At 39.4% G+C, this 25,453-nt stretch overlaps 2 protein-coding genes across 3 annotated transcripts in view; both read left to right on the forward strand.

Moving 5' to 3' along the window:
- Positions 1–7,270, forward strand: rsph3 (radial spoke head 3). Its single transcript, XM_038726672.1, has 8 exons — positions 1–197; positions 1,810–1,891; positions 1,986–2,127; positions 2,618–2,763; positions 3,313–3,516; positions 5,613–5,775; positions 5,985–6,071; positions 7,121–7,270. Exons 1-8 carry the CDS (start codon positions 88–90, stop codon positions 7,171–7,173), a joined length of 987 nt encoding a protein of 328 aa, XP_038582600.1. The 5' UTR covers positions 1–87; the 3' UTR covers positions 7,174–7,270.
- Positions 7,271–10,757: 3,487 nt separating this feature from the next.
- Positions 10,758–25,453, forward strand: part of ezrb (ezrin b) — a 34,441-nt gene continuing 19,745 nt past the window's right edge. Inside the window, exons 1-3 of one of the 2 annotated variants that reach the window (XM_038726676.1) lie at positions 10,758–10,909; positions 12,312–12,433; positions 19,421–19,504. In XM_038726676.1, the coding sequence (XP_038582604.1) occupies positions 12,422–12,433; positions 19,421–19,504 (96 nt within the window). In that variant the 5' untranslated portion in view covers positions 10,758–10,909; positions 12,312–12,421. The other variant, XM_038726678.1, reaches the window with a different exon arrangement.

Below are 25,453 nucleotides of genomic sequence, written 5' to 3' on the forward strand. Positions count from 1 at the left end.
GACGGTTGCTAAAACAGTTTGCCTCCTTTCCTCTCAGTTGCGTTAGTACGGTGTCTAATGGTTCCTGAGAGTTTCTAAAAAACAAAAATGGCTTTTGTTTCACACAACCAGCGAGATGCTAACGGAAGTTATACCTTCTCAAGTCGCCCCAGACCCGTTGAGAACCGCTCCAAATACAGAGAGCCTCCGTCTGAACAGTACGTTTGTTGCTAATGTGTTTGCAAAGTGCTAACGTTGCTTCATTGTATCTCATCGGGCAGATAGACTAGATAAACCAGTCTAACGTTACGTTGCATGCAGTGCGAATTAAAAGATAATCACTGTAACTTAACGTTACATGGCTTTATTAGCAGGGAAATGTCTCAAGTTATTTAACTGATGAAATACTAAATGATATTGACACTGCTAAGTAGCAGACAAGATACATTAATATAAAAGCAACTGTAAAAATGGTTAACAAAAATAAACTATATTCAGTGGAACAGTGCTGAGGATGAATTTGAGTTCAAAATTCTGATAGTTTTGGGGGAGAAAGCTGCTCTGCTGTCTGGTGGTGCGGCAGCAGTATCTCTTCCCAGGAGGCAGCAGGGTGAACAGGCTGTGGCTGGTGAGGGGACTGTTCTTTAGTATCCTTTTGCAACACCAGACACAACCGCAACAACCAAAGGACATTCACCAATGACTTTTAAGATACACATATAAACAGCATAACTTTAATTCCAGTCTTTCATCCCATGTTAAAATTCACCAAAGGGCGTCAGATTTTTCAGCTGCAAGTCAGTCTGCAATGTATTCCAGGTGAAGGGAGCAGAGTAGCTAAAGGCCCTCTACCGAGCTCTGTACAGACCTTAGTACTTGTTGTTATAAATTAAACTACCCAACAGTTTACGCAAGTACAGCTTGTGCATTAGATTATTGACAGAAATCCATTGGCAGCTATTTTTAGAATCAATTAAGTAATTTTCCATGTAAAAACATTTCATGGTTCCAGCTTCACAAAATGGAAGATTTGCTGCTTTCCTTATAATTCTTTTAATGTATTTTTTATATTCATCGAAAAACAATCGATTAATGGAGAAAATAATCACCAGATTAATCCATTATGAAAAGAATCATTAATTGCAGTCTAAATAGTTCAGCCTCAACAAACTCCAGCAGTAAAACCCTGATTTTATATTAATGCATGAGTAATAATAATCTAATGCTATAATATATTGTAGTGTAACAGTCACAGGGGACATTTACATTGACATTTGCATTGAGGACTTTTACTTTTAATACTTTAGTACAATATTCCTGATTATACTTACTTTTACTTAAGTACTATTTTAAATGCAGAACTTGTAACAGAGTATTTTTACAGTATGGTATTAATACTTTTATTTGAGTAAAGTATCTGAATACTTCAATATTCTCTGTTGAGTAATTTATACATGCTAAATCAGTTGAAACTGACTTGACTTCAGCAAGCTAAAAATAATATATGTCCAATAATCCATTGTATATAATAACCTAACACCCAAAAACTTATGCTTTTGATATCTTTAGAAATACTTGCTGAAAACACTTTTATTTAGATACAATTTTGAATTCATGTTAACTTGTGTGGTATCACTGCTTTTACTTTAGTAAATATTCTCAGTACTTCCTCCACCACTGTGTTACCAGACAGAAAGAAAATGCCTGAAAAAGTATATGCCAATTAAATGCCACCTTAGTCAAAGACTGTCAAAGACCAGCACACGACATGGATGACACCTTTGAGTGTCAAGGTCAGCTACTAATGAGTGTCTTCCCTTGACAATGTAGGACACAGAGTAATTATGGAAATATTATGTATGATCGTCGTGTTGTCAGAGGAAACACATACGCCCAACACATTATACCAACTGTAAGTATGAAACATCTGTTTTACCATGCTTGATACCTGGTAGGTTTCCCTTTCTTTCTGCCACTTTATGTATATTATCATCCACCTTTTACAGATGGCACAGCCAGACCCTGGTGAAACACAAACACAACAGGAGATCAGGAGGAGAGCCATTGCTCGTAAACGAGTCAGGGAGCAGTTCAGACCCAGCACTCCCGATGCCTTGCAGGGCAGAAAACACATTGATGTACAAACAGGTCAGACTTTTCTCAAGACAACCTCAGGATGTTAACATCTATAGTATATTCAGTTGTGTCAAATGTGCTGTTGGAAATAGGGCTGCAAATAACAATTATTTTCATTATCGATTAGTCTGACGATCATTTTCAAGATTAAGTGATTAGTTGTTCGGTCAATAAAAGGTCAGAAAATGGTGAAAAATGTTGATCAGTGTTTCCCTAAAGCCCAAGGTGACGTCCTCAAATGTCTTGTTTTGTCCACAACCCAACGATATTCAGTTTACCGCCATAGAGGACAAAAGAAGCCAGAAAATATTTACATTTGAGAAGCTGAAACCAGATAATTTGGACATTTTCTCTTAAAAAATTACTGAAAATAATGAATCGGTTATCAAAATAGTTGGCGATTAATTTAATAGTTGACAATTAATCCATTCATCCACTAATTGTTGCAGCTAATAGTTGGTAAACCAAAGCTGCTTTGTATTACTCTGACCTTTCTTTTCAGATCTTTATCTTGAAGAACTGAGTGATGTTATAGTGGCTACAGATATTGAGTGCCAGACTGATGCTTTCCTGGACAAACCAACAACCCCACTCTTCATTCCAGCCAAATCTGGCAAAGATGTTGAAACACAGATAGAGGAGGGAGAGGTAGGTACTCCCAGTTAGAGGTCTGGCCACATCTTCTACACTTAATAGCCTCAGCAGAAAAAACATATTAGACCTGTTGTAGATACTATTTAAATGAGAAACCCCACACAAAAAGGCCAGTTTGTAGTTCTATAATGTCTTCTGTTGACCTGGACGATCTACCACTACTGACCCAAGTCAGGCCACCATATCATTAAGGTTATCTTAGCTTTGTTATGGAGACTACAGATTTACAGTATAATATAAAACCTGTGTGAACAAACTTACCAGGAAGGGAGAGTCCACAAAAAGATCTCATAGGCATGATGCATCATGGGAAATGTAGGATCCAGCGGTTTTTGACCGTGACCCATAGAGACTAAAAGTCAGAATATGTTGGCGGCCTCTGCTATGATTGTCTGTTTCTTCTGAGCCCCCCAACTTTATGGAAGTGCAATACAAATTTTATCATGTAGGATGTTAATGAGAAAAAACATGTACAGCGTTTGCATGTTTGATAAAATTCAAATGCACACTGTTAACGCTACTTACTACCAGTATCCCCTGCAGCTGTTTGACTTTGACAGGGAGGTGCAGCCAGTGTTGGAGGTCCTGGTGGGTAAGACAATAGAACAGTCTCTGGAGGAGGTGATGGAGGAGGAAGAGCTGGCCTGTCTGAGGGCCCAGCAGAGGGCCTTCGAAGAGCTCCGAAATAACGAGCTGGCAGAGGTACAGCGGCTTCAGGAGCAGGAGAGACGCCACAGTCAGGAGAAGGTATGTAAATGATAGAAGATCCCTTTTAAATCAATTACAGTTTTTTTCAATTGCTAACCTGCATTGGTCAAAACTGAAGTCATATTGTCAAAACTCTTCACACAGTCAGCAAAACAGAAGTGTATGTGGACAAAACTGCGAATCATTTTTCATTGTTTTCACACAAAATGCATTCAATGACCACTTTCTCCAAAATCCATGAACTCTTTTCCCATTACTACTTCACCACCTGCAAAACACTGTATATCTGCAGCACATTTTTCAAATGCTAACACACCAAATTTCCTGCATTTTTGCTGTAGCAGGACAGATATATATAGAAAATCTTTGCAGAACATTTACATCCATTTTATGTTTTAGAGAAATATGTGTATAAGTTTTGAATGTGGTTTTACTGTAAAACTGCAAGCTGAGTGTAAAGCAAGAAATGTGCTTATATTTTAGCAGAACTGGTTCAAGGGGATGGTACATAAATTACAGACTGTGGTCATTGGGTCTCAGGTACCAGTGTTAACTATGTAAACAACTGAAAAAAAGTGTATTGAAGCACTGAAATGTCAGGAACTTCTTTTTTTCACAAGTAAATTACTGAATGCATTTCTTATTCATTCTTTTAACATATACTATAGTACAGTCAATAAAGTGAAAATATGTTACAGGTTTCTTCCATTTTTTCTCAGTCGCTTTGGTACATTTGCAAAATGGCTAAACATTTTATGACAATGATTGAAAATGCACAAGGCTGTACTTTTTCTGTATGGCATAGATCAATTTCAACAGTACAGAGTTACAGTAAACCTTGCAAGAGATTGGACAGGATTCACAGTTACTGTATGCACTGTAATTTGTTTTGTATTGTGATACAGAAAATAAAAAAACAAGACTATTTTACAGCACTGCATAGCACAACGGAAACAATTACTAAATAAGAAATGGAAACATGAAAACACCCCCTCGGGTTGACGTTCCTGTCTATTGGGCCACAGATTCTTATTCACAGCACAACAGATCAGAACTTCATCAATTTACTGTAGGACAAATTTACAAAACAAGTCTAATAGACATATGTAGGAAAATGCAGATTATGACGTGTTCAACCATTTTACATGTAGTGACTTACGCAATGAACTTATGTCTAGATGTTTTGGGGGGTAAAACCAGTATACTGTAATACATTGTGATCAACATGACATATAGTAAGCAATTGATAATGTAGGAAACAGCAGACAAATGTACATAATAATTTGCATAAATGTGTCAAAGCATGTGCAATTTGCAATTTCTCAAAAGACTGAGAAATTGCTGTTACATATGGTGTGCACAAGCGACTAGATGATGTGGAGGTTGAACAAGTAGAATTTCAATTCTAATCCGAGAAATGTATCAAAGTGACTGACAAGAATTGTATTCTATAATGAAATACTGATTTATGTGAAAATATCAGTCACATTTCAAGGATAAAAGTTCAACAAATTTACATAATGCTTCCTGTTGTTAGTGTTTTGTAGGTCAGTGTGTTGTGACAGTGTATGCTTTCTGAGTGGTTATTGTTGCCAGTGTTTTGGCTGAGTTTATTTTGAGGCTTATATGAAGTGTGGTGGTTTGAGTGTCTTTTGGAGGTGAGATTAACTGTTTGGCCAGGATGCATGTTGGTAATGCAGACTGTGTGATGAGTTTTGAAAAAGTGGCTTCAGTTTTGACCATTGTATCTTAGCAATTGAAAAAAACTGTAATAAGAACTTAGGTTTAGATGTCTGAAATCTTCTTAGATTATCACTACAAGCAATGTGACTCAATGTGACTACACAGTTGGTTATTTCACAAGAGTTTTGTTTGCTTATGTTGCCAGGGAGACACCGTTGTCAGTCTAATCTGTTCAAACCATAACCTCAAACTAAATTTCTTCTTCTTCCCCAATTCACTACACAGTTAAGGAAATGAAGGAAACATGTGGCTGCCACAGTCCTAAATAAGCACCTGCTTCTGTGTGCAGGATTATTTCTGAGAATCACTATCATATCAAATCGACAGACTTGATCGTTCACATTCAGAACCACAGTTTGTGTTTGTTTAACAAACGTTTCTTCTGACATCAGGAGCGTAGAATTGCAGAGCAGAAGGAGGTGTTGAAGAAAGAAAGAGAGACTGCTGAGAAGATTGCTGCCCGGGCGTACACCCAGCAGTACTTGGCTGACCTCCTCCCGGCAGTCTTCACCTCACTGAGAAGCCACGGTTACTTCTATGACCCCGTGGAGAAAGGTCAGCTTTCCTTTGCTGCGTTGCTCTCCAGCATCGCCTTCCACTCAATCTTAGCTTTCTCCTTTCTGACAGATGAGGGCACCACTGCACTCCATTTCATACAATCTGTAATATGATGTGTGACACGTAATATATGAGCATGATACTCTGTGCATGAAGACATAGATGAGTGTTTAACCTTTTATCATATTTGTGGTCATGATTTCCAGAAATTGAGACTGATTTCTTCCCGTGGCTGATGGCAGAGGTTAACAACACTTTGGAGAAGAGATACACAGCAAGAGAGCTGCTGGACAGTAAGGGAATACAATATGATCTTCTCAGTTGTGAAGGAGAGATTCCTCTGCTTAAGCCGGGCAATGCTCTAATTTGCAAACCTGCTTTCTGTAATGCTCCATGTTTGTTTAGTATCCTTCCTAAATCCAACACAACAACCAGAAGTCTTCTCACCAGCCACAAACACACCATCATTCAGCAACAGCGTCACTTCATTGTACACTACTAGCACAAAATTGTACACAACCTGTAAGCCTCGACACCTGTCACAAAATAATACATTTCTTGATCGAATAGGAGCAGGAAGAAGAAAAATCCTATATTTTCTGCCCCCATAATTGTTGAAAATGGAACAGAAAATTGTCAGACATCCCAGATATGGGTCACCACAAACTGTTATTAACCAGTTCAACCAACACTTGGGCATTACTTTTTAAATGCATTTTTGCATAGACAACACACTTCTGGCCTTTATATTAAAAGTGCAAAATATCCTGCAGTTTTTTGTCACGATCCATAAATGTTTATTGTTCTGACAAAACTGACATGTATACATGTACCTAAACATTTGAGACAGGTATTGGTACATCATAAAATGTGAATGTAGAGCATGAAATATGGCAAATTTGTAAACTTTTTATAAACTTCACAGATTGCCACCAAGCAAAATTAAACATACCCACTGTAAACATGAAAATTTTCAGTACGCACGGGAAGCCACTATGGCCCAAATTGGCTGAATTGACTCAAAATGCTACCCTGCCCCCTTTAATTTTGAATAATCACAAAAATAGACAATTCCACACCAGATTCATTACAGCCCAAAACCATCCTACAATCTTAATAAATATAACCTTCCTGTCCAATTGTTGGAGGTTCTAGGCCGATGTTATTATCCCTGCCAGCTAAAAATGTATTTCAGAAGTCCTCCTCCAGGGGTCATCAGATCATAGACTTTGTTGGAGTGCCACCTAGCGGTTGTTTTTAAACATCACAGAGGTCATTAATGTCAAATATAATGTACACAGAGCAGTGACTGAAACGTCTTTGTGCTGTCTCTCTCTTTCAGCTATGATCAGTGAGGTCGCCCAGAAGAGGATGGACGGGTTTGCAGACAGCTGAATCTGACATGTAGACAGATTCAGCTGTAATGACTGACTGAGGAAGGTCAAGGACATGAATGTATTCTAAAAAATAAAGTGTTTTTTCACTGACTAAACTACCGTGAGTTGTGTCTTTGGGAACACATTACTAGCCATGTGTGTTATTTAAAACAAACATGTTGTTCAGGGTGCATCTCTGCAGAGACATCCATACATTACTAATACTAGTGTAATAAAGTTTATTCTAATGTCATTTGTTTCAAAGTTAAAATAAGTATTATAATTCTAATGATGAGTAATGAATGTGTGAAATAGTGGACAATTCAAATACAAGATGTTCCATGTTATCCTTTTTTGCAAACTTTCTACTCATTCTTGTAAATTATGTTTCAAGGGTTCCTGTTTGTACGGTATGAATTATGCAACTTTTCTGACACTTTCTTCAGTGTTTGAAGCGGTTGAACATACTTTTTTAGGATAAAATTTGTACAAAATTAGTGACCCTAGCATTTTTTCATTTTGATCATTTTGTTCAGATGTTGTTACTGTATATCAGAAGTGTGCTGCAGTCAATACAGTCCCCTACAAAAGTATTTGAACGGTAAGGCAAATTCCTTTGTTTTTGTAGTTCACTGAAGACATTTGGGTTTAAGATCAAAAGATGAGTATGAGACAAGAGTTCAGAATTTCAGCTTTTTCCTGGTATTCACAACTCAGGACATACCACCCTTTGTATTAGACCACAGCATTCTTAGGTGAGCAAAAGTAATGGAACAAATAATCTTAAAGTAAATAACATTTTATATTTGGTGGCATAACCCTTGCTTGCAATAACTGCCTCAAGCCTGCGACCCATCGACATCACTAAACTGTTGTATTCTTCATTTGCAATGCTATTCCAGGCTTTTACTGCAGCTTCTTTCAGTTCTTGTTTGTTTCGGGGTGTTTCTCCCTTCAGTCTCCTCTTAAGGAGGTGAAATGCAGCTCTATTGGGTTAAGGTCAGGTGATTGACTTGGCCAGTCTAAAACCTTCTACTTTTTCCCCTGATAAAGTCCTTTGTTTTGTTGGCAGTGTGCTTTGGGTCTTTGTCCTGCTGCATGATAAACTTCTTCCTGATTAGTTTCAATGCATTTCTCTGTAAATTGGCAGACAAAATGTTTCTGTCCACTTCTGAATTCACTGCACTGCACTGGTCGTTGGTGATGTCACTTACTGATGTTTTGGGGGGGTTTCTTCACAGCTCTCACGATATTTCTGTCATCAACTACTGTTGTTTTCCTTGGCCGACCTGTTCGACGTCTGTTCCTCAGTACACCAGTAGTTCCTTTCTTTTTCAGGACTTTCCAAATTGTTGTGCTTGCTATGCCCAATGTTTGTCCAATGGCTCTGGTCGATTTTCCTTCTTTTCTCAGCTTGACAATGGCTTGCTTTTCTCCCACAGACAGTTCTCTGGTCTTCATGTTGTTTTACCCACTATAACAGGAAATACAGTCTTTATAGGTTTGAACCAAGGATGAAAACTTAGACTAGTCATGCAGAGCTATTTAATGTTTGGACAATCAACCTAAAAGGCAACACCTGGGCAACAAGACACATCTGTCAGTCACTTGTTCCAATAGTTCTGCTCACTTGAAAAATGGGTGGGTTCAAACAAAGGGTGGTATGTCTTGAGTTGTTTAACACATCTAGATGTGAATACCAGGAAATGAGAGCTGAAATTCTGAACTCTTTTCTCTTACTCATCTTTTGATCTTAAACCCAAATGTCTTCAGTGAACAACAAAAACAAAAGGAATTTGCCTTACCGTTCCAATACTTTTGGAGGGGACTGTAGATTAAGCAATATGAGATATTTCATTGAGCTTCAGGGTTCATTCTTGACCTTGGAAAGCAGTTTTTGTTTCGTCTCTCTGAAGTTTAATCCATATTGTAGCCTTTATCTGTAGTTTGTTTTTTCATCAGTGGCTGGGTTTTTCATGGCTAGTTTAGTCAAACACAGTACTGTAAAACCCACAACTCTCCAGCATGATGTCAGAACTGGTCATTTTAGAGTAATCTTAACAAAAAACAGTTCCCTTTTGTGTGTGCAGCTAGTGAAGTTTCAGTCATTGCGAAACCAATAAATCTGGCATGAAAGACTTCTTTAGCAACGATTGCAGGGATTTGCTGTAAATCTACAATCGTCCTTCTTCAGAAGTGTGTTAATGTTTCCTGCTGTGGCTTTAAAAAAGTCTGCTTTTTATTATCATTGGCCTCATACTAGTGATAACCAGTCAATACAACCCAGGAGATGTCAGTCACAGGGCAGGTGAACAACAGGTTTAAAGGAACTTCAAATATTTAGAGGACCATTCAAAGTGCCTTCCTGTGACTTTTATCTATTTGCATCTGGCATCGCTCTGCAAACAGTTCGCTCAGGTGCACTAACAGGCAAATTCAACAATGTTTTGCATTACTCAGACAGACTTTTCTGTCGCCGCAAATATATCTCACCGCCCAAACAAAAACGTGTGTGTGTATACCACCTGATGTATGAGACTTTTCAGTTGTCAATAGGCTCACAGACAAGCCTATTGTAGTTCAGTAAGGGCTTCTGATAATGATGATGGTGGTGTTGACAATGGTCATGATGATGACGGATATAGCCGGTTAAGGCTTGGACAAAGCGGGAGGCAGGGCTGTCACATCACTGTACGGTGAGAAGTAGGTCTATCCTCCGATATATACGGCTCTATTTTAATCCCGTCATCCCATTGGCCAGCTCACCTTTGGCGCCTCCCCTCTAATTTGGCAGCATTTCCTTGGTTCACGGAGGGGCGGATGACGCGCACTTCCCCAGTGAACTACAGCGTGGCAAAAAAAGTTTCCGCTGTGATCAATGCTAACAGGTGACACCTCAGTCTGTACACAGCTGTTGCATGAGTTTTCAATCAGAAGCAGAATCAGCTTTAGTGCCGAGTAGCTTTTACACTTACAAGGAGTTTGCTTTGGTGACTAGGTGTGTGACAACAAACATAATAAGCTGTATGTATATATATGTATGTGCAAGATGGCAATTATTTATTCTATCTATCAGTGATTATCAGTATGAGAAATAGAATTTTATATAGCCTAGTAAAAGTATATAATTGGGACATATTAATACTGCTGTTGGTTTTGATATTTAAAAATTAGCAAATGATGATGTCGAAACCACCACAAATTATCATTAATGTATAATTAAACAGACCAGAGATTAGACATAGCCTTTATTGACTTGAATCAATAGCCATTGTGCAGTAGGCCTATGTTTTCAGTACCGCAATCATACAATGCTTCACATTTTAGGTTGCCATCTTGATCTCGTTGAGTTTGGGGCTTTATAGGCCCCAAATCCCATCTTCTAACGGTGAGGGAAGACTTATAGTTTCCATTCTTACGACCCTCATGGACATAATGCTCTGGCTGTCCTAGATTAAAAACTTAAAACTGCCCCTACTGTAGGTGGGGAAAAACCATCTTCATTTAAAATGCCCCTTAAACAATAATGAACGTGTCTTTGGTTTTTGAGGGAAAACCCCTTAAAGTCCCCCAGACTGGGACCCAGGTTTGTGAACCAGTGCTTCTCCAGCCTGCCGGTGACAGCAGGAATAGGATCGGCCGGGCGCTAAAGTGGGATGGATGAGCGCCATATTGCGCCTGGTGTGAACAGAGGGAGGGGAAATCTGCGGCTTCCAGCTTCGGACCGCTGAACATTCATCATCTCATCAGCTCCGGTAAGACTTTGAGCCAGCGGACTGTTGTTCTGACGGAAGCCGACAGTAGGTTACAGCGAGCTCGAAGCTGTGCAAAAAAATAGATCGGCTGCTACTTTTCGCACTTTTTCCGCGCACTTTCTGCTGCTCTGCACAAAGGAGGCAAATCTCACAACAGGTGTGTGTGGGATTACAGTGAGGATGTGGCTGACTGCAGCGGACATAAAGCTCCCGCATAAAGGGCAGCGTTATTAAGCCCAAAGCCTGGGTTTAAAGATTTAGGAGGTTGAACCTTTTTAAAATTAGTTTTATTATGAATTATGTCCTCCGTCTGTGCCGATCAAAGAGGTGGAATTTCTCGTTTGCTTGGCTTGAATCGTTTCCCTGTCGCCGTGGGTGTGTAGGCTACCGCCCGTGGAAATATACCCTGAAAATCACTACAATTTCTTACATTTTAACAACCTCAAGAGATTGCGACTGGGGCACTGGCCTTGACTATTGGTGGTTATTTACTGTGTAATGCAGCATTGTTTTTTTTTCTCTCTTAAAGCTACTTTATTGACCAGAGCTGGTGTAAATGGCTTCCATTAATCTGAATTGAGGTGTGGGATTGTCAGCAAATTAAGGCGTCAAAATTAAAGGCAAAGCAGGGTGGGGACTATAACTTTATCATAGCTGGTGGGTGAGGCACGTTGAGTAGGCTACTATACATATTTAACCTGCTTGGTGCGTGGGTGATTCAATTGTCAAGGTAGAATAGTAATACAGGACATCCGGTTTTACAATACAGAATAAAACTATTTTGAGGAACACAGAAAATTCATTAATTTACTTAAAAAATTTTTTTTTATTAATCATGTAAATCATATCAAGCAAAAATGCCAAACCCTCTCTGGTTCCAGCATCTCAAATGTTAAAATGTATTGATTTTCTCTATTTTGTGTAATTGTAAATTTAACGCATTTGCGGTGTTTTTAAGAGACACCAAGCAATTTGAAGACATCACTTTGGGAACTGAGAATTTGTGATGTTTTTTTCCGCCATTGTCAGACAGTTAGTAGACAAAATGATTAATTGAAAAGATATTTGAGAGGTGAATCCATACTTAATATAATTGTTTGTTTCAGCAATAGTTGGCTGGTTTTGGGTATATGAACAAATAGTAGTTTAGAATTGTTTGGGTTATTTAACGGTAGCTGTGGTCAATATTGTGAGGAAATACAAGTGAGCAGACTCCTGCTCTTACTTTGAAGTTCAGAGGCGTAACTTCCGGTGGTGTGCTAGCTAGCTGCCGTTAACTTGACGTTTCTCTCGGTGATTCATCCTGATGACTGTCGTCTGCAGGAGTGCCGCGCTCCACTCACCAGGGTTTAAGTAACGACGAAGAGTCTCAAACTCGTTTCTCCTCTTTCTCTCTTTTCAGGAAGACACAGAGAAGAAATACAGCCACACGGAACACAGGTCTCTTCTTTGGAAACACTTTTTATTTCAATTTAACAGCTCGTCGCACAGAGCAAGGAAAAGGACAGCAAAATGCCCAAAGCGGTAAGTTAGCCTTCTGGTTTATTTATAATTCCAGTTACTGCTTTCTGTATCACTGCTTTATAAGTCAGTCAATTTAAACATGAAAGATAACATTAATGGAAGACTAAATACCTAACATTCATTAGATTTTCTCATCTCGTCTCACATTCATCTAGCTAATTTATATAGAATTAAATCTTAGGGGTTTTGGCTAACTATAAACATTGTGGTAACGTTAACTGAATGGTAGCATAACTTAACGTTACTGATACTCAGAATATCATGTTTAGTGTGAAAATAAAATGAATCTGAATGAATGCTTTGGCAGTTTGATTTATGTTGATTTGTTAAGGTGATTTATGTTTGTTTGTTGTGTTAGTTAAGGTGTCACTTCTGCTAAACTCTCAAGTGAATTAGCCAGAAACAAAACATGGGGCTTTAAACTAAACAGGAATACATTTTAAAGACTGAATCACATCCAGAACAATACGAGTTTTCACTTGACTGAAGATGTAGTTCTGTCATAGACACCATCAGTATCAGCAGGGTCTGTGTTAAAGGGGAATGCCACTCAAATCACACGCTCCTATCCCTTGGGGGTGTCCCATATGCTTCACTGAACATCAGCCACTTTGCTCCAAAGTTAGGAACAAGAACTGAGAGTCTTGTATTCTAGACAGCTGAGCACTGTTTCATTATAAATGTGCGTGGTTGGACATAATCACAGGATCTATATCTTTGAAACCATCCTCTATAATGTTGTACACTTGGGCACCATCATAAGCAAGGGTGGGAGAGGAAAATGTATTGTACATGTCCTCAGGAGTTTTGGATGAATACAGGGTTCTCTGTTAGTCTTTTGAAGTTATTTTTCAGGCTGAAATTTGGGGTTGCTCCTCACTTAAATGTTGGGTTCCCATAGTCATATTGGACTCGTGGTAAAATGTGAAACACTGACTTACAGTTTTTACCGATCACTGACATTTCATCATCAGAAAAGCAAAACAAAAGACATTATTTGATGAAGCTGTCCTGTTTATTTGAACAGGTTTTGGCCCTCAATTACACTTGATTCTGTTTGCCCCACCCCAGCTATCACATTCTGTGCATTTGCACATGGCACATGCACTTCCCTTGGCTCACTGTTTGGAAATGTTAGTATGAAGGAAAATGTTAATGAATTTGTTGGATATGAGTAAAGCATATTTCCTTTAAAAAACACTGAATGAAACTCATCTCAATCTTCTGTTCTTTATTTAAAAAGTAAACTAGAAAGTCCAGAGATACCTAAAATATGCAGTTACTAAAGTTTATTAAGTAGCACATGTAGAACATCAAAATTGGATAGATTTTCTAAAAATAAATTGCTAAAATTGCTGCTGAATCGCTGTTCAGATCAGGACAGAGACCGGTTAGTGGTGAACAGAGCATTATATTGTAATGACGGTGACTAAAGCCCCAGTCAGGGTCATAAAGTGTGTTGTCGGTTTGTTTAGAAAGGCTTCATGGTTGTCATGAGCGCCACTGTGGAAATGACATCATTACTGTCTGATAGCAGCAGCACACGAGTCCGGTTGCCACAAAACAACGTTTTTGGATGATAATGTCAGACTGTTTTCTTTTCCGTGATATCCAGAAAGTAATACAAGCCTTTGATTTTTATTTTATCCTCTGGTTTCCTGACGTGACTTGTGAATGACCCCTTGCAAGGTGCCGTGAAAAATATCAATTGGACACTAAGTCTGTTTTAATAAAGTTTCTTCCTTTGATGCTGTGCTCTCAAGTTAATTCTGGAAGTGCTGACCCTCATTTTTAGCATTGGTGAAATATGCAAAGAAGGGTTTATAGTTTTAAGTCTTGTGAAAAGTGTGTAATTAGATTACTGGTTTGAAGAGTGTCAGTGGCTCAAGCAGCCAGAAACATATTTCATGTGGGGGAGGCAGGGGATGGGGGGAGGATAGGAAACAACACCCAAAGCTACAGTGAGATAAGCCTTATGTTGCATACGACCTGTTTTAATTCAGGGCTGCAACGACAAATTATTTTTATTATCTATTAATCTAATTAATTTTCTGTTCATTGCTTAAAGGTGGGGTAAGCTATTAAAATCCAGTACACATATGTTTGTCAAATTCAGCAAATATCTCCTCATGTAGCTTTCTGTTCTGTGTGTGCGCTGAAAAAAACCCAGTGTTTGTACACAGCCCTGACTCTGTAAATGGGGGGGGGGAAAGTAAAGTGGCTCATACAACATACAAGAGTCATTTGGAAAAAACACACCAAAACTTAATATACTGTATCTGCAAAGCCAGTGATGTGACTCATGTATTTGTGGGTGTGAGATACATGTCATGTACTGCACATGATGTCCTAGATTTGAATCAAGCATTCTCACCCTGTGTCTTGTCCCTGTTTTTCCGTACCTTTTCTGTTTTTTCTTCACTGCTAACTGTTATCTAAAACAGTCATGGACAAGTTTAGGAATTTATTCAGAAAGTAACTGAAGTCCCTGAAAAGAAAAGCTCAAAGAGGGTAAAAGTGCCTTAATTTGGATGCTAATGGGCACAGAAAACTTGATGCAATCTGAATTATTTCAGCTCACATATTTGGCATGCTATTAAACATTCCAGCATTGTTGGTTTGGAAAAAGAGAAATATTTTTTTTATTATTGCAAAGGACCAAGACAGCCAGCGGCAGTTGGACCAGATTTGAGGACTAGTTTCACTTGTCTGAGTGACACATTGTCAGATGTAAACGATATTGCTCCTTGGTTCTCCCAGAATCCTTTTTCCTCGAGGCCGCAGCCCAGTGACACAAACCATACAGGGCTTGGCCATAATCAACATGAATGGGTGTTTCCTTTTCATGTCCAGTCCTATTGTTTCGTGTTTGTTCCTTTAAAATAATTGATAACTCAATCTTGCCTGGAACGCCCTTGTGGCCTGATTCACAAATCCAAATATAGTTTAAAGTTCTTTAACTTTCATTCTTTCTCGTACAAATTACATGTGTTTAATGTTAATGTGAAAATACTCTCACAAGATATGTCACCTCTTAAAACCGTAGTAAAAGACACATTGGGCCTGCTCTCTCCATTCTTGTTGTGCTATGGCTCTAGACTTAAATGAGTAGCAGTCATTTATGGCTATATTACTGTCATAGTATTTCAGTGGAATCCCCATAGCGACTCTTAAAAAGCTATGCCGAGGGTTAAATACTGAATGGTCCTCACTGAAGAATGCAGTGCTATCTATTCACAGATTAACTACTGAGGTGATGACCGCCTCATTTCTTTAACTTGACCCAGAGCAGAAGAATATCCAGGTCATGATTATATGGGACAGGGAGGGCGGTGTGTCCTTTAGGTGAAATATTTGACATTCTTGAGGAATGACTTGATTGTTTCGTTTACAAAATCAATTGACTAATTGTTCCATTAATAATAATCCATTAATCATCTCAGCTTTAGCTATAAATATGACCTCTGTACTTGTTCTGCTTTAGTTGTTTTTCTTTCTTTCTTGTGGCCATGTCCCCTTTTACTTTCTTTCTTTATAAAAAATATTTATTAATTCATATTTTGGACCTTTTGTGTTTAAGGCAAAAGGGTTAGTATGATAACAATTCGGTCTTTTGGGTGGAATACTGTGATCTAGAACCTCACGTCTGTACCGTAAATATAGCTTAGCTTTAGCATTAAGACTAGTAACGGGAAACTGTCCAAAGGTAACAGGCACCTTCAATGCTCACTATTTAACAAATTATATATAATAGTCACATGTAAGACGACAAACTTGCCATCTTTGCTCTTAGCTTTTTTGTACAAATGAGATATAACAAATTAATTGGTGCGCTTTTAGAAGTGCTAGACTGTGGTTTATAGTCTGTATGCTAAGCAAAGCAAATGGGCTTTTTGTTGTAGCTACAAACAGTATTTACTGTAGAGACATGAGAGTGGTATCAAACTTCTCATCTACGTCTTGGTTTACTGCATCTTATACTCTGTATGACTGTACTCCAGCAGCCTCCCACTCAAACTAGCTATCCATCAGTATTAACTGTCACCAGCATCATTTAGCTACTTCCCACACTAACAGTAAATATTCATGTATCTTTTGCGCCTCAAATGAGATCTGGATTTGTGTGTTGATTTATACGACAACATGCTACACAACACCTTTTCAGCATTTTTCTGTTTCTCTCCTTATGTGAAAGCACGATTCTTTCCCCCAAAAGGGGGGCGTGGCCTTGGAGCTGGCTGACAGTTTGGTATGAAGTTGATTACGTCAATGTTTCTGTCCTCAATACTGTAGTATAGGAGCTTGTGTTAGCTGTTGTTTTGTTTATTTAAAAAAAGATCTGTTTTGGGGCACTTTTGTAATTTTTTGATAGTGGAGAAGCAGACAGGAAACAAGGGGGGGGGGCATACATTATAATAATTGTCCCCAGGGATGTTGCGGTTATGTGGCATGCACTGTACTATTTGGTTACCATGGCGCTCCTGTTGTTGTTGTTGTTGTTGTTATGGTTGTTGTTTTTATTTTACCATTACCAAAGTTTTGTAACTTCCACCAAGACTGTCAAAATGTGCTCTGTGTCATTACACCAAGTTAGATTTGGGAACCAACGCTCTTGTAGCTATACTTTGCCAGTTATTACTGCAGAGACGTCTGAGGCGGGGCTTTATATGGTTAATATGAGCGGCTGTACTTTCCTCTGACTAAAGTTGCTCATTGTGGAACCCTGGGTCCTTGCCCGGTATATTTTTAGTGTATGTGTCATGTTTTCTTTACTGCTCTGAATGGGCTCAGTTTATTGTGAGTTACCGTTGGAGGACTTACTTTGAGATCAGATATCACTAACTCGGTGGTTTCTGTTGGCTCGTCTGCTCCACACATTCACATATTCCATTCTGCTGGTTAGGGTGTGTTTTTTTTTTTTTTTTCAAGGAGCTCCATCTGTGATGTTGAGAGAAGCATCCCAAATCTGTCAGAGCTGCTGCTACCAATCCTAGAATTACTTTTAAAATAAGGGAAGCCTCAAAATGTCACTTCTTAGAGCCATTTCTGATCATGTATGCTGCGCCTGTCTTGTGGTCGTTTTTGGCAGCCTGCTGCAGGAGAATGTAGATGATAGCGAGGGCCTGCTGGGGCACTGCAGCTGAAGGGGATCTTTGTGCTGCTGTGTAAAGTAAATGCAGTCTTTCCCCTCCTCCCCCTGTTTTTTACCTGTGACTTGAAGCTGGTATAAGTCGCCCTGTTGGAAGGTTTCAAAGGAAGTTTCAAATTGTATGTACATGTGACAGTGCGGGACAGAGCTTCAAACTCCATGTGGGTTTTTTTCTTGATTAATCGATTAGTTGTTTGGTCAGAAATTGGTAAAAAAATGTCGATTGGTGTTTCCCAAAGCCCAAGTTGATGTCCTCAAATTACGTTTTGTCCACAACCTAAACATACTCATATCACTGTCATAGAGGAGTAAAGAAACCAGAAAATATTATCATTTAAGAAGCGGGATCGGAGAATTTTTTATTGTTTTTCTTTGTTTTAACAGATTAGTTGTCAACTATTCTGATAATCTATTAATCGATTAATCATTGCAGCTCTACTCTGAGTAATACATCACTTTCAATTTTTTTGCCTCACCTCAGATCCTTAGTTTCAATCCCAAGTGAGTCAGCTCACTTGAAAGCAGCAGAAACATGGATGAAATATATGGGGCATCTTGAATATCAACTGTCTAGACGACTGTGTTCTTACAATATCCTGGACAGCACAGTGGTGAGGCGCTCTGCACCCGATGCTGTGATTGGATTTGCCTTCCCAGTAGGATTTAAGCCTGTCAGTTAGTCGTTCAGCCTGTCTAACCTCATAGGAATTAGTTGACATCTGAGTCACCAGAGAGTCACTGCTGTACCCCAGACATCCCTTTTCCTGTGGGCGTCATTGAATTTGTTCACCACTGAGGCTCAGCACCGACCACAATGGACTAGAGATGAAAGATGTCACTGCAGGGCTTTCTCTCTCTCCACTCTCTTTCCACTGACCTCTTTGTATCGCTTTCACTGAGCATTAATAAGCTCAGTCAATACTTTGAGGGTCTGTGTCTTTTCATAACCCCACGCAAAATACCAGAGACATTTGACATTATGCCCACAGAGGAGATAATCAGTATGTGCATTACCTCAAAGCAGCTATTGTAAGCATACATGTACAATACAGAATATTGTTTCTCTCCATTATTGGGACGCAGTTGACGTCAGATGTCATTATTCTGTGCAGCGCAACAGTCATGCTATTTTTAATGGGTTTGAAATTGCATATTAATCACTGGGGTGGATCCCGTTAAGTGGACATTAAAGTCTTTGCTCTTGAAGCAGGTTTTAGTTCGACTGACTACCTCTTTCTGTATGCACAGGCCGTTCTGATCAATCATTAACCAGAAAAGTGAAAAGACATGCCTTTTCTCTGAGAATGCGTGTGAATACAGTAGCCTGTGTCTGATTTTATTATTGTTGTATTATTGTAAGTAAGCACATTGGGAGCAATGTATAATCCAGAGTCAAATTCCTCGTATGTGTACACATACCTGGCAATAAAAGCTGATTCTGATGTTGATTCTGAATGAAGTTAGCTGCCATATTTTAGCCCTCCTCTCTCCATGGTGCTTCTTTTTAGCTTGGTGAATAATAAGTGGAAGTAGCATTAGATATGCCACTTCGTAACCCACATAGTTCCTTTAAATCAAAAGTTAGAGCTATCGCTGAATATTCTCACTAAAAACAACTTCGATTTTGCAGCAGAATTCCCTTAAATAAGCCTGTCTGGCTCTGAGACAGCAGAGATAAACACAGATCCCCGTGTGTTTACTCTGCAAACACACACCCCTTACTCAACACACATACACACAAACACACACCAAAGCAGAGCTTTATAGCTTAGCATACTAAACCATGTATTTGTACTGTTGCCCTGGCTCAGCTTTTCATCTTTCATGTTTTTCCACAGGTCAATGTTCGCGTCACCACCATGGACGCTGAGCTGGAGTTTGCCATCCAGCCCAGCACCACCGGCAAGCAGCTGTTCGACCAGGTACAGTGCCTATCAGTTCTGTATTGACCCCTAGCATCAGTGTTGACCTATAAATATGTTTTCACTATCACTTTTTGAAAGGTTTTGGAAACAAGATGCTAACAATTTGGAATCGAGTTTTAGAAGTAATTTTTATTTTCCTTTTTTAGAAAAAATTATATTTAAGTCAGCCTGTCGTGGTCAGGTGGTACTGATAAAAGCAGATATACATATATACAATACATACAAACTAAATAAGTTGTAGAGTTAAAGGAATAGTTCAACATACTTACATGAGAGGGTCCTGCCACTGTATCCAGTCTTTGTGCTAAGCTATGATAAACTGCTTGCTCCAGCTAAATATTTCCCCCTGCAAGGAAGAAAATGTTAATAGCATTTTTTCCAAAATGTTGGATTGTTCCATAAAATGTTTTTTTTTTATTTTATTTTTTTAACTAGTATAAAAGTATAAGTGTTTCGCCATGAAAGCTTTTCTGATGCGCGACAACGTTGTAGAATAAAGTAACTTTTTACAAACTGCTCCAACCTTCGTCATCATGTTGGCTAACTGGACTGACGTCACTGAGAGAGATCTGTGTTAAGAGAAAGTGTCTGCCCTCATTATCATCCCTCCAAAGCTCTTTCCATTCATTACATCCAGGTCTGAAAAGTTATCTCCTGCAGACGAGATTACAGGAGCTGGCTTCGAGTGTCCTTATCAGTCTCAGTCTTCTCGGTGAGGTTCGGGGACTCTTAATTAATGGTTTCCTGTGATGAAAAATTGCAGTGAACAAAGGTGTTTATTAAACTAAGCGTTAATGGCATTATTGATTTTTTTTAATTTATTTTTTATTTTATTTTTTTTAAAGCTGTGAATGAAGTCCGTTAGGAAGGTACGCAGTCTCAGTGCAGAGCAAGTGGGGACAACAGTTGTAGCTCCATAGTATAGGACACTGTTTTCCCATGGACTTAAGATCATCTATTTACTGATTATTAACTACTGACATGCTTGTTGCAAGTGATCCTCTTGTCCCCATGGCACCATTTTAGGAAATGTCACTCACATGGTTATTTAGTAAAAGCATATTGTCTGGTTTGCAGTAAATTGATAATTTTGGAACACTTATGTGTTGTGCCACTGTAAGCTGTTAAATGTTATTCATGTGTGATGGTTGTGTGCTGCCAGACACTGTGGTCTCTTGAATGGCCAAGACAAATTTCTCCCAAGGGAGACAATAAAGGCTAATCCTAATCCTAATTGTTCTTCGCTCTTTCATCAGGTGTGTATTCAGTGTCGAAGTAAGTCGGTCCATTACAGCAGCTGTGGTTATCGAATAACTAGAAGCGGTAGTATGTGGCTGGCATGGTATTTTGTTCTTGACCTTTTGTGGTTCTTATTACTGGTCACATATTTTTAAGAGAGGGATTTTCACTTTTCCTCTTGTTGTAAAATACTTTTGTGATGATCAGTACCTAAAATCTGAATGTAGATGACTTGTCATTAACGTACGCTTCTCTGAAGCCTTATGACAGCACCGGGGAAGGAAAGGCATTGTTTTAGCCACTTCCTGTATAACTCGTTTATCAGTAGCAAGTGTAGCCAACTGTAGATGTCAGGGCATGTCAACAACACGGTAGAGAAAATTTTAAAAATATCTGAATACACTCATGTTAAGTATAATATCCCTATAAATCAACTAGAATAACAGCATGTTCAGAAATTGGTATATTCTGTGTCATATTGATGTCCCTGCATGTGTATGGATGTGTTTTGGCTAGTTTTGACCAACATAGCACTTGTGACACTTGTGTCTTTGGACAAATACAGCAGCAGGGCCACTGCTCTAAAGTAGCTGAGGACCCAGATATTCGGCTTTTGACATCTCTCTATTTATAGGTGTTGGCGCCTACTTGTTAGAATGGATCTGAGTGGGTTGTGCCAGAGATAATCACTCACTCCCTGTGATAGTGTCAGAGACGGTTCACTGCTCTATTTCGGTGCAAAGATACAATTTACTAATTTGAGCCTGGGAAACGAAGGCCCACACCTTGTCTAAAGATCGAGCAGAGCAGCCATTCAGTGCGTACAGATTAATTTCTCTGACATTTAGCTTTAATGGTCGCGTCCCTGAAGTCTGTCAGCAGCCTGATTTAGTTTTAAACTGGTGCCTTGGCAGCAATCAGCTGTAAAGACAGAAGTGTTAGACAGGTTCTGTGGAAATGCTGAGTAACAGGAGTGAGCTCATTTCCAGGGCGAGTGTGAAGCCTGGTGTGGCCCGTGTGGTCAGCACTGATCACAACCTTAGGCCCTGTCATGCCGTTCTTAAAGACAAACCTCTACCACTCCCCTACACACCCTCAAGCAGTCTCACTTCCATATGACGAACGTTCATTTTACCTTAAGCCGCAATTATAAAGATCACAGCAGTTGTAGTTTACAGCTGATGTACCGGTTAGTTATGTGTTCCCAATGTGTTTGCCATATTCAAACCCTGTCACCCAGTCTCCAGGTGCTCTCTCCTGTGTTAATGTGGTTTTGGAAAGCTTGTCCGCTTCAGCTCTTGAGAACTGGTTTGGATTGGTTAAAAGCAGAAGGATGATTGATGGTAAAGCAGCTGAAAACATGGCAACATTTTAAACAGTTCAACAATTTCTTGAACTGAATCCAAGTCTGAATAATCTGACTGACTAGTAAACTTACACATCGACATGTCAAAGCCACATTTAAGCATAGCTGCAAAGCTGTAATGTATTGCATGAAGGCTTTTCGTCTTTGCCGTAGTATTGTAGTAGAACTATTCTTCTAAAATACTGTCTTTGTAACACTTTGTGAAATTATTAGACCTATTTCCTTAGGGCCAGTTGCCACGCCCCACCTCTTCACTACGAAACACACTCTTTGTGCAGGTCCATGTTTGGGGCCCGACTGGGTGAACCCCTCCCTTCCCCTCTTCAGTCGCTGGAGGACTCTGTGTTATTCAGCACAGAGGATGCTGTGCATAATGCTGTTTCAGCCCAGTGGCATTCCTTCCCTTCACCACAGATCCAGAGGTCCAATAAACCAGCCAGAGAAATTTTCACTTTCTGTCAGATCAGTCTTAAGACGAGGCTGCAGACTTAAGTGCTCCTCTGTGGCACCGCAACCCTTTGCTGTCTGAAGTCTGAAGTGGGCGGTGACACTGTTCTTAAGAATTTGGCAAAAACTGTGAAGGTTTAGCTTCTTTAGTCACCTGACTGCAAATGTTTCACTACGTTTACGGCTTTTTAATGATTGCCTGAATGAAGTAGACAGAAGTAGGCTGGATACAATTGCAAAAGCATTTTGAAAGGAACTGCCCACAGGTCATTTTCATCAAGAAAAGGTCTTAGAAGGTATTAAGAAATCCCATACAAGAGACTGTATAATCCTTTTTTGTGTGTGTTTCAGTCAGCACCATTAGAGCTCAAACACTATCTCTACTGCTAGCTACAGCATCTATGTGCAAGTATATCAATTATATTTAAACAAATTAATAATTTTCAATCGGTTGAATTATTGCTGCTGGGAAGTACAGAACGAAATGTGATACAATAATAAATAATTATAGGTTACATCGTCCCTACTGGTTTCCCATGATACTTTGGACTGATTCACTGTGAAAGGTATTAAAATGCATTCTATGTGTTGTTAAAAAAGGTAAGTGTAACTTTGCGAATCCAGCAGAAACCCTGACTTTTTGCACTGGGGTGTTCAGTTTTCAGTTATCTTACCTAGAGCGAATATCTGAGGTGTTAAGAGCTCTTGACGTTCATTGGATCGACCTAGCAACACATTAAAGCCAGGGCAGCTCGCCAAACCAACCTGCTGCGATGTTGGATTACTAAACCTGTGTCCCCAGATTGAGATTCAATCCTCCTCTAATGAAGTGTATTATTTTCAGTATCCTTTGCCAGCAGGTGTTTAAAACACGCACACCATTACAACTAGTTTATTTAGTTGTCAAGTAAAGTACAAAAGTGTTAATGGTTGGTAAGCTAGTGCTAACGTTGTACCAATCCTACAAAGGCAGTAGCTTATCCCCTGAGAAAATAGTTAATTTAGGTATCTGTAGCCCAGTCCATTTCTCTGCCTCTCACTCTGTAGACTCCAAAGCAAAACCACCATGAAAGGGCTGATTGTTCCTGTGGACTTGTGAGTTTCATTACAGGTGAGATGCCGCCTGAAGTGCTCTCTCCTTTCAAGCCCCTTCTATCGCTTGTTGTTGTTGCACTAAATGCAATCCATCAGAAAGGGTCCCTGAATCAAAGCCATTCATTTTTACTCCCACAGGTCAGCCTGCCCTGTATTTTGTGTCGGCCACTAAGACAGGGGAGTTTGATTTTTCATTTTAAACCTGGCTGGAGCTTATCTTTGGGAATGGGCTTTGCCGGAGTGCCAGCGTGTTGATTCATACTTCACCCAGGCAACTTAGCACCACACCTGGTGACTGGGTGGGGAATTTGGCAGAGATGCATTCAGAAAAGGGCCCGGCACAGAGATTGTCCCACTTAATGGCGCACACAAACATGAATTCCTGCATGTTGCTATTTGGAAAAATGCTCTGCCTCTGAAGGCCATAAAGAGCCTCTGGTCGTTGAGGTTTTTCTTCAGAAGCCAGTGGAAATTGGTAGCTCCTCCTGCAGCACAAGTGATTATTCCAGATCTGTAACTGGGTTTTTACTTTATGCCTCAGAAATTGGTTGAAAAAATCTTCAAACAGTGACTCTTAACATCTGTCTAGGGACTGCAGATGAAAAATAGCCTTTAGGCTAATTCTGGCATATTGACAGAAATGTTTATGAATATGCACTGTCCCTGTAATAAATAAATAAACAAACAGAGACAGGATGCTGGTCATGCAGCACGCCCATGTTATACAGTATCACTCCTCCTCACTGGTCAAACAATAGGACCACTTTGTGAAAGACCAGCTCTCATCACGCTCTTCTGTGCTGTGGCATATGGCAACAGACGGAAAGATGGGATCTAAGTGTTACTTCAAACGCAAGAAGAGAAAACACTCTTAATTTAGCTGCGCGTTATTAAAAAATCTGACCATTACCAGGAATTCCCCAGAATGAAATGTGCTGATATTGTTTTCATTTGGTTGTGAATATGTTGGCTTCCTCACTAGAGTAGCCTAATAAGCCTTGATCTTCAGTCTCGCATAACTGCAAGACTCACTATTGATAAAGGTGCTAGGGGAGCTGAAATGATTGCTCGATTATTAGACTATTTTGATAATCATTTGTCATTACTACACAAATCCAAAAAGTTGCATCTTGTCAGCTGTGAGTATTTACAAAATTTCTTTTGTCCTACATGATATAAAACTGAATATAATTGGCAGTTTCTGACATTTTCTTTGACCAAATGTTTAATTAATTAATCAGGAAAGTAATCAATAGATTGATAATGACTGGCACTAGTTAGCCCTAGTGCCAGGCTCAAGAGATATACTCTGAAAAAGGTCAGAGCCAACGGTAACCATCCATGGGACCATCTCCCTGTCCAGATCATATATTTGCCAGATTGCTTCAAACAACACACATGTTGTGTTTTAGAGCGTACTTTTATTTGTCCTGGCTGTAGTTAAATGTGGTTTGTACCATTAGCTTAGCCAAGTCCATACTCAGGCCTGGGAATGTGTAATACTATGAGGGTTGATAACCAGATTAGTCTGGTACCTGAGTATGTCACCTTAAGGTTAGATTCTTCAGGCGTTGCCAGCGTCTGTAAATCCTTGAAATGCCTTGTCTCAAATCCTCGCTCGGCTGCAGAAAATCCACCAGTAATTCATTTATGTTTGTTGGAAAAATTATCTCATTGATTTTCGAGGTTTAAAGACGTGATCTCTACAGTTACATCATCATTTCGGCAGGTTGTGAATTCTGAGTAATGCAGTCTGAAAAAATGCAGTGAGTCTCCTGCATGTCTTTCTAAATGTTATA

This window comes from Micropterus salmoides, unplaced genomic scaffold (assembly GCF_014851395.1).
Source record: "Micropterus salmoides isolate LMB-PRFRI ecotype aquatic unplaced genomic scaffold, ASM1485139v1 Ms_hic_scaffold_18, whole genome shotgun sequence".
Classification (NCBI taxonomy): Eukaryota; Metazoa; Chordata; class Actinopteri; order Centrarchiformes; family Centrarchidae; genus Micropterus; species Micropterus salmoides.

What these genes read in the sequence shown, in the direction of transcription:
- rsph3 (XM_038726672.1), top strand. Translation starts at nt 88, where the DNA reads ATGGCTTTTGTTTCACACAACCAGCGAGATGCTAACGGAAGTTATACC. An exon ending in AGAGAGCCTCCGTCTGAACA is followed by an intron (nt 198 to 1,809) that starts GTACGTTTGTTG and finishes TTGACAATGTAG; the next exon opens with GACACAGAGTAATTATGGAA. An exon ending in CACAGATAGAGGAGGGAGAG is followed by an intron (nt 2,764 to 3,312) that starts GTAGGTACTCCC and finishes TATCCCCTGCAG; the next exon opens with CTGTTTGACTTTGACAGGGA.